The sequence below is a fragment of the Trachypithecus francoisi genome, unplaced genomic scaffold (genome assembly GCF_009764315.1).
Source record: "Trachypithecus francoisi isolate TF-2019V2 unplaced genomic scaffold, Tfra_2.0 Lachesis_group13, whole genome shotgun sequence".
Classification (NCBI taxonomy): Eukaryota; Metazoa; Chordata; class Mammalia; order Primates; family Cercopithecidae; genus Trachypithecus; species Trachypithecus francoisi.
Window position 1 is genome coordinate 10,531,933 of NW_022681458.1, and position 11,429 is coordinate 10,543,361.

Consider the following 11,429-nt stretch of genomic DNA (forward strand, 5'->3'; position numbering starts at 1 on the left):
AACAAAAATGAAAACACAACCTAGCAAAACTATGGAATGCAGTAAGAGCAGTTCTGAGGCAAGTTTAGAGCTATAAATACCTACATTAGGAAAAATATCTTAAATCATTTAACTTTACAGTTGATGAAGAAAGATAAGGTAAACCCAAAGTTAGCAGCAGAAGGGAGAAAATAATGTAGATTAGAGCAGAAATAAATAGGGAATAGGAAAACAATAGAAAAGATAAACAAAACTCAGAATTGGTTCTTTGAAAAGATAAAATTAGCAAATCTTTCACTAAACTAACCAAGTTAAAAAAGAGACAAGACTCAAATAAACTTACAAATGACAGAGGAAACATTACAACTGATAACATGATAATACAAAGAATCATGAGACTACTATGAACAATTATGCATCAACAAATTGGATAACCTAGAAGAAATAGACAAATTCCTAGAAATACACAATCTATCAAAAGTGAATCCTGAAAAAACAGATAATCTAAACAGACCAATAATGAGTAAAAAGATTGAATAAGGAAACAACCAGTTGGCTATGCTAGTGAATTCTACCAAACATTTAAGAAGAAACTAATACCAATCCTTCTAAAACTCTTCCAAAAAAAAAAATTAAGAGCAAGGAACACTTCCAAACTCATTTTATGTGCATTACCTTGATACCTAAGCCAGATTAGAACACTACAAGAAAAAAAATTGCAGCCCATTCCCCCGATATACATAGATGGAACAATTAGGTACAAAACACTACCAAACCAAACCAAATTCAACAGTACGCTAAAATGATCACTTACCACCATCAAGTGGGATTTATCCCCGGGACGCAAGGATGATGCAACATGTAAATCAATAAAGGTGTTGTGCAACATTAACAGAATGAAGGACAAAAATCATATGAACATTTTCATAGATGCAGAAAAAGGATTTGAAAACTTCAACATCCTTTCATGACAAAAAAAAAAAAAAGTTTAACAAATTGGGTATAAATGAAATATACCATAAAGGCCATGTATGACAAGCCCATCTAACAAGATTAGATTCTGATTGAGAAATCTAAAAAAGGTGAATCATAGAAACAGAGTCAAATAGCAGTTGCCAAGGGCTGGGAAGTGGGAGGAATGGGAAAATGTTGGTTAAAGGGCACAGACTTTCAGTTATAAGATGGATAAGTTCTGGGAATTTAATGTGTAGTATGGACACTATAGTTAACAATAATGGCCGGGCGCGGTGGCTCAAGCCTGTAATCCCAGCACTTTGGGAGGCCGAGGTGGGTGGATCACGAGGTCAGGAGATCGAGACCCTCCTGGCTAACACGGTGAAACTCCGTCTCTACTAAAAATACAAAAAACTAGCCGGGCGCAGTGGCGGGCGCCTATAGTCCCAGCTACCCGGAGGCTGAGGCGGGAGAATGGCGGGAACCCGGGAGGCGGAGCTTGCAGTGAGCCGAGATCGCGCCACTGCACTCCAGCCTAGGTGACACAGCGAGACTCTGTCTCAAAAAAAAAAAAAAAAAAAAAAAAATGTATTACATACTTGAAATTTGGTAAGAGAATAGATCTTAAATATTCTCATCACACACATACAGTGGTAACTATGTGACATGACGGATATGTTAACTAACTTGATTGTGGTAATCATTTCACAATATAAACATGAAATCATCATGTTGTACACCTTCAATGTATACAATTGTACCTCAACAATACCAAAAAAAAAAAAAAGGTAATCACAACTAAATATTTTAACCTTAGGAGACTTCTAATTCAAGCAATTATATCATGGTCTGTGTTCCTAAAGTACTGGATTGTATTTACACATTTAGATGATTTCTGTAGGATGACAAATGTGGCTGCATTATGCCCCTACAGCCATAAAACCTCCCTGGGGAAACCTCCCATTCCCATCATGGACCCGACACCACAACAATTCCAAATTAACCATATTTAGTTAAGAAAATGCTGGCACCCCAATTGGGAATTGCTCACTGATTACCCAGAAAATCCCCTCCCCCCCCTTTTTTTTGAGATGGAGTCTCACTCTCTTGCCCAGGCTGGAGTGCAGTGGTGCGATCTTGCCCACTACAACTTCCACCCCCTGTTTTCAAGCAATTCTCCCTGCCGCAGACTCCTGAGTAGCTGGGATTACAGGTTCCTGCCACCACGCCCAGCTAATTTTTGTATTTTTCAGTAGAAATGTGGTTTCACCATGTTGGCCAGGCTGGTCTTGAACTCCTGACCTCAGGTGATTCATCTGCCTTGGCTTCCCAAAGTACTGGGATTACAGGTGTGAGCCACTGCACCCAGTCAATCCCTCCCCTTATGAAGGAATATTCCATGCCTTCATTATGCTTATCCACATAGCATGTGAGCTCTGGCCAGGTTGGGCATGGCTCATTCTTTTGAGCACACTTGCATTCCTCTCTTGAGTGTGTATTTGCTTTTGCTCTGCAATCTTCTTTACTTTCAGTTTGGTCTGGCCTTCAAATTTTTTTCTGGGGTGAAGACAAGAACCTATATCAGCCCACTGGTAACACCATTATTGATACCATCATTTTGTAGGGAAGAAACAAGGCTTGCCCCACCTCCATATCTATGCAGTGGCAGAGCTGGACTTCACACCATCCCTCTCCAATCATCCTAGTGTTAATCGATCCTCCCCCCTCCTCTACTAACTCTCCCATATGGCATTAGTCACTACACTCTTAATCATTACATTATATTGCCTTTCAAATGTGGCAAAGCCTCAAAACTGACTATGCACTAGGCCACAAAAGAAACAACAGACTCTCACAAACGAAAATTCTAAAAAACACATTTTCTAACCACAATGTGATAGGATCAAAGTAAACAACCAAAGGACAGAGGATGACTTCCCCAACTCGTTCCACTGAGAAATTTTAAAAACTGCTTCCAAACACTTCTTAGGTTAACCAGGAAATCAAAATCGAAATAACAAATGGCTAAGAAATAAACTCCAATGAAAACATTATTCATTATAAAGGCCAAATGTTTCCAAAGTGGCACAAAGGTGAACATCCGTAGCCTAAAATGCATTTATTAGAAAATAAGAAACACTGACGAGTAAATTAAGTTTTAAAGCCAGGTATCAGAAACAGAACACAAGGTAATCCCCTCAACAAAGTTGAAGTAAAGAATTAGGAAAGAAAATATATAGAAAAATATAAAAATGTTAAGCAAGATTTAATTAAACCCCAAACAGAAAATAAGAGTAGTGGATCAATAAAAACAAAAGGTGGTTCATTGAAAAGACCAACAAAATGGAAAGATTGATCAAAAAATCAAGGAAAAAACAATAATAAACAATGGGAGGAATAGGAAAAAGGAAACATCTTCAGAGAAGGAAAGGATTAAAACTTTATTCAAGAAATTCCTATACAACTTTCTATCAATAAGAAGAGAATCTAGGAAAATAGTTACTTTTTAGGACAATATAAATGATCAAAACTGGCTCAAAGGTCAGCATAAGAACTAAAAATAATAGGAGAAATGCGTAATATACTTCCAGAGCTTGGAAATGCATAATACACTTCCACAGACATCAATTTAAAATAATTTAATGGACAATTTTCTGCAATCTTTCAAGGAACAGATGATGTCTGTATTAAACAAACCATTCTAATACATATATGTGCATATATATATATATTCAAAAATTCAGTCACCCCCAGTCATTTCATGAGGCTGCTATAGTTCTGCTATCGATCCCAGACAAATACAAAATAAGAAATGAAAATTGTAGGTCACAAAGTTGCTTATAAACACATGAGGTAAAATCCCACGATAAAATATAAAGAAATCCAACCCGGGAGTGGATGAAAGAGTCATATGGCATGACCATGTAGGTGTTATCTCAGGGATTCCAGGAAAGGTCACATTAGAGAACGAATCTATGCATTTGGTTAAGCCTGGCAGGTTGAACACACCTGCATTCATCTGTGTTCCTTCTGAAATCCCATGAAACCACCTATGAGGGAGAGTTAGAGGCAGAAAAGAAGCAAAGACCAGGGAACAGGAAAGGGCATCAAATAAGAGATAACCAAACATTTTGGAAGATAGGTGCATATATGGTAGCTAATTCCACAGAATGAAAGAATAAAAGTCCTGATTACTTGCTTAAGGGAAGCTGACAAGGAGTAAGCCAGTGTACACTTTTGAACTCTGGAAGTTGTCAGGAATTAGTGGCACCATTCCTTCAGAAGGTGAGTTGGAAAATGAAAAATCGAAATGAGGTATAGTCAATGAGAGGCATTCCTTGCACAGAGCTCCTAATCAAATTTTTAGTGTCTGATTCTTAAACGTGAATGGTTACCCAATGGACACTTGATGAATTCTTTCAGAACAAGCAAAGAATGGAGCAGGAGCTGGGAAAAAAACCTGGAAGGAACTAACACTTAAAACAATTTTGGAAGAAACACGAAATTTTAAAAATTATCATCCTCATTATTAGAGAGAAAATTTTTGATTTCTTGAAACAACAACAAGATGCTATAAAAGACAACTAACTTTTCAAAAGAGCTTTTGGAAATTGAAAATATAATGGCAGAAGTTTTGTAATCACTAGGAGGAGTGAAGGTCCTCAGAAAATGTCATAGAAGGTAGATTCAAGAAAAGAAGACATACAAGATTTTCAAGACAAAAACAGGGAGTCTCTAGAGGATCAATCTTGGAAACCTAACATCCAACTAACAGGAATTCCAAAAGATAAAAAAGAGAGATAAAGCAGAAGGGAGAAAAATAATCAAATAATATCACAAGGAAAATGATCAGAATTGAAATAAAGTTGTCCATTTGAAAAGGCCCTGAAGAGCAAAGCACAACAAATGAATTTAACACTCACATCAAGGCAAGCTATCATGAAATTTTAGAATCAAGGGATTAAAGAGAAGAGCCAGAAAGTTTCAGAGAGGCAAAACAGGTGACATAGAAAGACAGGATCGAGAATCACAACGGCATCAGGCTTCCTATTAGCAATGCCAGAAGTTGCAAGACAGTGAACTAAATTAATTTCCAAACTCTGCATTTATACTTAGCAAATATTTATGCAGTTGTGAGGATTAAGGATAAAATTTTTTTCCAGGCGTGTACAATTTATACACACACACACACACACACACACACACATATATATATAGTGTCTCTCAATTAAATCCCAGTAAGGTAGGTTCTCTCTCTCTCTCTCTCTCTCTCTCTCTCTCTCTCTAAAATATATATATATATAAAATATATATGTAAAACAAAATATACAATATATAAAATATTATATATATATATAGAGAGAGAAATACATCTTCTATGAGGTCTTAGTCAGGAGGCTACTGGATAACGTGGTAAACCAAAATGAGACAGTAAAGCAAGAAAGAGGTATACGTGTAATCCACAAAACAAGACCCAACACAGGAGAGATGTCAAGCTTCGGAAGGTCAGCCTTGGAAACTGAAACTAACCAGAACTGATGGAATCAGGAGAATGGATAATTCCAGGAGGGCTTCCCCAAGAAAGTAAAATGGAATTGATAAATAACCCAGTGTGTCTCACTGTACTGAGAAGAATTTTAGAATTCTGCAGAGTGCTTGGGAAGAATTCATAGTGAGGATACACAAAATCCAAGCAAATATATAAGAGGGCAATAATTATTTGTGGGGGTTGGGGGGGATGTTGCACAGGAAAGGAAATGTAATTATAATACAGTAGATGACTTGGTTGTGAACAACATTTAAATAGTCATCATAATGGTAACACTGATTACTGATGAACCTCCAACTGTGATGTATTATGAGAATGGACAGGGAATGAAAAGGAGTGTTATGGAAAAAGCCTTCATCTTCTGTCCTATTACATGAACAAATCAATGTCTGAAACTCAAAAAATTACAAAGAGCTGTATCAGCGTATCATTTCAAATTACAGAAGTAAATACAAAAGGAAGAGCCAAAAAGCTAAAGATAATCCATTTGGGAAAGTGGACATGGACTGGGAAGATGGCAGAAAGAACTAGTTGTGTTTGTGAAGGCCTTATTGACTGATACTTTAAGCTATATATATATGTTTTACTTTGGTGACATTAATAACTGAATTAATAAAATGTTTCAATATAATTTACTCTGGATGAAACAGATTAAAAGAGAAAAAATGATACAATTCTCAAAGATTCTTTAGTAGGCATTTTGATAAATATCCTATACACAGGCCTGATTAAAAGAAATAACTTTCAGTAAACCAGAGCCAGCAGAAAATGTCCTTAACTTGAAAAAAGGTGTCTATCAGAAAGCCTCAATGTAAACATTATAAGTATTCCCCTCGAACCCAGGAACAAAGCTAAAATGCTCAGTTTTACTGTTACTATTCAATATTACACTGGCAGTCCTGGCTAATGCACGAAGGCAAAAGAGAAAGAAAAAAGTAAGATAGAAAAAGAAAAGTATACGGTAAAAGTATGAATTCTGAAAAAGAGGAGGCAAAGCTGCTACTATTTTTGAAGATGTAATTATTTCTCCAGAAAGACACGAGACAATATTAAGAGGGAGAAGACCACTTAGTAAGACTCCTAAGCACAAGATCTGGGAACTCAAATCAATAGATTTCCCTCATGCCAGCAAGAAATAACTAGAAAATGTAATAGGAAAATGAATTCCTGTTTACAAATACAATTTTAAAATGCCTAGCACTGAAGTGACTCAACAAGGTCCCAAGTTCAAAGAATCATGAATAGATGGAGAGATATGCTATGTTTCTAACTGGGGTCATTCAGGATTTTTTTAGAAACATAAATTCTTCCTAAATTTATCTGTTCATTTAGTGTCTCTCAATTGAATCCCAGTAAGGTAGGTTACAGAACACTACCTATAAAATCATAGTAACTAAAACATTTCAGTATTGAAACAAGAATGAAAAACAGAACCATGGATCAGAACATGGGTCACCAATGCAAATTCATACGTAAAATTTAGTACACTAGTTCCCTTGTACCCACAGGGGATGCTTCCAGGAGCCCCAGTGGATGCTTGAAACTGCAGATAGTACCAAACTCTGGATATACTATGTTTTACCCTATCTATACATAAATAAGGCACAATAAAAGATTAATAACAATATCTAATAATAAAGTAGATCAACTATAACAATGTATTATACTAAAAATTATGTAAATGTGGTTTCTTTTCCTTTCTGAAAACATCATACTGTAGATATTAACAACCTCAGCATATTATCTTTTTCTTTCAGGAAATTTCACATTTTCACCTAAAGGAAGCACTTGACGGCTTCTCTTTGGCATATCTGAATTGCCAGCATCAATCTTCTTGTGCTTTGGGGCCATTATAGACTAAAATAAGGGTTCCTTGAACACAAGCTCTGTTATAGCAGGACAGTCGATCTGATCACCAGGACAGCTACTCAGGGACTCATGGGCTGGTAGTGTCAACATTGTGGATACCCTGGATAAATGGATGGTTCACATCCTAGGCAGGATGGAGAGGGACAGCATGAGATTTCATCACACTCCTCAGAATGCGAAGTATCTTAAAACTCATGAATTATTTTCTGAAATTTTGCATTTAATGTTTTTGGACCAAGTTTTACGGCAAGTAACTGAAATTTCAGAAAGTAAAACTGTTGATAAGGGAGGACTACTTTAGTTAATAATGGCATAAAAATATCAAATATCTATGAAGGAATCTAGCAGAAGGGCAAAACCTTCAGAGAGAAAAATACAAATTTTAATAGGAAATATTTTTAAAGTAATAATATACATAAACCATATTCACGAGATGGAAGTCATAATATTATAAAGATGTCCATTCTCTTCAAACTGATTCATAGATTGAGTGCAGTTCCACACAAAATCTCAAGATTTTGACAGGTGAATTTGGGAGTCTACGACATTCCGGAGGAAGAGGAAGAGATTTGTTATCTCAGATGTCAAGAGTTCCTGAGAAGCTGCCATCACTATGGCAGGGCGGTACTGGCATAAGGAGGGGCTGTCACAGGCCAAGGGCAGAGAAGAGAGAACACAGAAGCACATCCTGCCTCTATACTTCCAAAAAGGGTGGCACTGCGAATCAGTAGGGAAAAGGATAATTTAATCAATTCGTGGTGTCCTCAGAAAAACTGATAAGAATCAAAACGAAGACTTCAAACTGTAGCTCAGACAAAAACCAGTTTGATCTCAGATAAAACAGGAAATGTAAAAAAAAAAAAAAGTTCATTCAGATTGTGACTAAGCAAGTGGGAAGTTTGGGGTGACCTGCCTGGGCTGAGCCTGGCTAGAGGCACTGTAAAGCCACCACAGGCACATGGAACACAAGATCAGACAGAATCAGTCTGGAAAAATAACTAAGAGACAATAAGGAGAATATCCCAAAGTTCTTAACAGCACAGGCAAACCTAAATAAAGCAAGACTGTGAAGATGGAATGGCAAGAGGTTATGGAGCTTGCAGAGGTCTAGAAACAAATTAAGATCCCTCCTCAAAAATAAACACTCAATTTTTAAAAAATTAGAAATGACAAGAAATAAGAAACCTATTCAAAGGTAATTGTCATGGAGGAAAAGTTCAAGGCAACTATTATGAACACAAAGTGAAAAACTGAAAAGATGAAAGCATAGGGGCAAATAAAAGCTGTGAAGGCTACAGTGGCTCCAATGTAAGAATATTTCTGTTTAAAAATCCAAAAAATTTTCAGAGATCTTGGAGGAGGAGCTCTTCCTCGAATAACGGTAGTAGTGAATCTGCCACCTTCACACAGGAACAACTGTCAAAATTGACAGTGCTCACGGAAGTTGTCAGCATCACCTCATTTATAACAAGGGTGCATCTATCTTAACAAATCCATATCACAACAGGCTTATATGTTACATTTTAAGCTTTAATAAGATAAAAGTCACCATATACAAAGGTCATGGACAAGAAAAGTATATTTATACTTACAGAATATTTAGTGAATTCTCCCATATTATGAAAAAAAAAAAAAAGGACAAACACCTCAACGGAATCATATTGGCAAAAAATAAACAAGCAATTTATAGAAGAGGGAATTTAAATGGCCAAGAAACATGAAAAGCTGTTCAATTTTCCACATCGTAAGGAAAATACAAATTAAAACAAGATGTAACTCTTCATTCATCACCTTTGCAAACTATGGCTGTGTGCGGGAAGATGGTTCGTCTCATTTGCTATTGGTGAAATACATTCATTCAGACTCCTAGAAAGACAATTTGGCAGGACCAAGTAAATAACTGGACCCTGTGCCTCAGTAATTCAATTTTTAAGGTTTAGAGATAAGACAAATACTTGTATAGATGTAAAACCACCCCCCTAAAAAAATTCATTGTTATGATAGCTTATTGGTAAATGTGAACAATTTAAAAACAACCTAAATGTGCTTCAACTGGAGAATAGTTAAATAATTATCATATATCAATTCTATGGAATAGCATGTATAAAAAGAATGAGGCAGATCTATATGTATTAAGGTTAAAAGATCTCTTACGTTTTCCACTATTAAAATAAGTAAACAGGCAAAATGCAGACTAGCACATGCAATGTAATTTATTACAAAACAAGAATATAAACTATGTATTTACAAAAAATGCATTAGATACATAAATGCATAGAAAAATATAAGAAAAGCTGTGCCCAAGACTCTTCACAGGACTGGGAAGGGAAGCTACAAGAATGGGTGAGTAGTAAAGATGACTTTTTCCTTAATATACTTCTCCACTGTTTTAAATTTAATGAACAATAATGTATAGTGTATTTGTTTTGTATTAAAAAAATTAAAAGATTAAGTAATGTTATTTCTGAATTCATTACTAGAGAAAAGACAAGATTTCCTTCTCTCTTCTGGTCAGAGGTATCCCCCATCTTTGGACAGGAAATTGAAGTAAAAATGAAAATATTTAGGCTTTTGCCACCTTGGGCCTTTTTCTTCCCTTTCCTTCTTTTGATCAAGGTTGATGGTATAAGAACTCAGACCCTGAGCCAGTCATGGGAACAGCCGACAGATGCCCCTTGCCAGGACAGGTGAGATCACAGCGTCTGATGTTTAAAAGTAAGCCATGTGTTTACCCTGGAGTGCTTATTTTCTAAACCACCTGTTTGGACATGACATATGTGAAGGTAGAGGAAGGCTGAGGGATGTGAAAGAGTTCAGAGATCATGAGGAAACAGTTAATCCCAGCCACCAACGACTGCTATGTTCAAGTGTCCCGGTCAGCTGAGCAGTAGATCCAAAACAAGAAAGTCACGTGTGTTATGGCAAGTTGGACTCACACCAACAGCTGTCCTGCTCCCGTTTAAAAAATCTGATTTCCCCATTACATGCTCTTTCATTTCATTATATTACATCGCATACCTATGTTCTTGCAAAGAAGGATTAAACGAAAGCGAAGCCTTAGGCACAAACTGAACTAAAGGCATGAAAACTCCAATACTGCCACAGATAAAGGTTAAAGGAAGACAGGTAAAGACTTACCTGGTGCTGAGGTCGCCGCCACCATCTGCCATCTTCTCACCCTAGGCCCTGCCTGGCCTCAGAGCCTGGCCTCTGAGCCCCTTCGTGGGCCCAGCCTGTGTGCAGTGTGGCTGCCCAGGCCCCAAGCAGGAAGTCAGCCGACAGACTGACTCAGAAAGGGCTCCGCCCAAATGGGGAAAAGAGAAGTGAAAGTATTTATTTAACCTCCTGCTGGCTATGAACACTGTGTTTCTCCTCCTTTTTCACTCCAAGGGGTTCTCAGCTTTTCTGACATGTGGCAGAGGGTTGGAGGAGAGGCCTGACAAGCAGCAAGACCTGCAGGACCAGGGAAGGAGGGCCCAGGGGACTAGCAGGGCCAGCTCCGGGAGTCCACTTGTTTGTGCAATGGACAACAAACAAATTTCCTTGAACCAAAATTGTCCTTAGCTGCTCTGCCCTCTAAGAGGGGGCATAGTTTACATGGGAGCTGGGGGGAGTCTCCATGTTTGCCCCTTCCCCTTGCTGAGATAGCTGGGGGTGTTTACCCCTTCCCCTTGCTGAGATAGCTGAGGATGGGAGGTTGGAGGGTTGGAGGGAAAGCCAGAAACTTTTAAATCTTCTCTCAGGCCCATCAGAGAGCCTGAACTGGACTAAGGTAGGTCTCAACACTGGGACCCAGGGCTGGAGAGAACCAAAATGCTCAGCATTGTAACCTGGGGAGAGTGTTCTTAGCCTTCCTAGAAATCAACCAGACGTAAGAGAGAACTGTCCACACCCCTGGGACCAGAGGCTGGAGCCAGCATGCTAAGAAAGGCAAACACTTTACGTGCAAGGGTTTAAGGAATCTTGACTATGGGGCCACCTCGCAACAGCCAGGGGTGAAGAGAACTTCGGAGAAGTCACTGGAATCTTGAGAAGACAAAAGCTTTCCATTGGAGGCAGATGGAGGTTGGAACCCAGA

The 11,429-nt window shown here is 37.8% G+C and overlaps 1 protein-coding gene across 11 annotated transcripts in view; it reads right to left on the reverse strand.

Moving 5' to 3' along the window:
* The window catches only part of SP100 (SP100 nuclear antigen), a 191,686-nt gene extending 180,816 nt beyond the window's left edge, over positions 1-10,870 (reverse strand). For 10 of the 11 annotated variants that reach the window (XM_033229902.1, XM_033229899.1, XM_033229901.1 and 7 more), the window contains exons 1-2: positions 10,490-10,870; positions 9,143-9,217 (exon numbers count right to left, since the gene is read on the reverse strand). In XM_033229902.1, the coding sequence (XP_033085793.1) occupies positions 9,143-9,217; positions 10,490-10,521 (107 nt within the window). In that variant the 5' untranslated portion in view covers positions 10,522-10,870. The remainder of the gene's footprint in view (positions 1-9,142; positions 9,218-10,489) is intronic. The other variant, XM_033229898.1, reaches the window with a different exon arrangement.
* Positions 10,871-11,429: the final 559 nt, after the last annotated feature.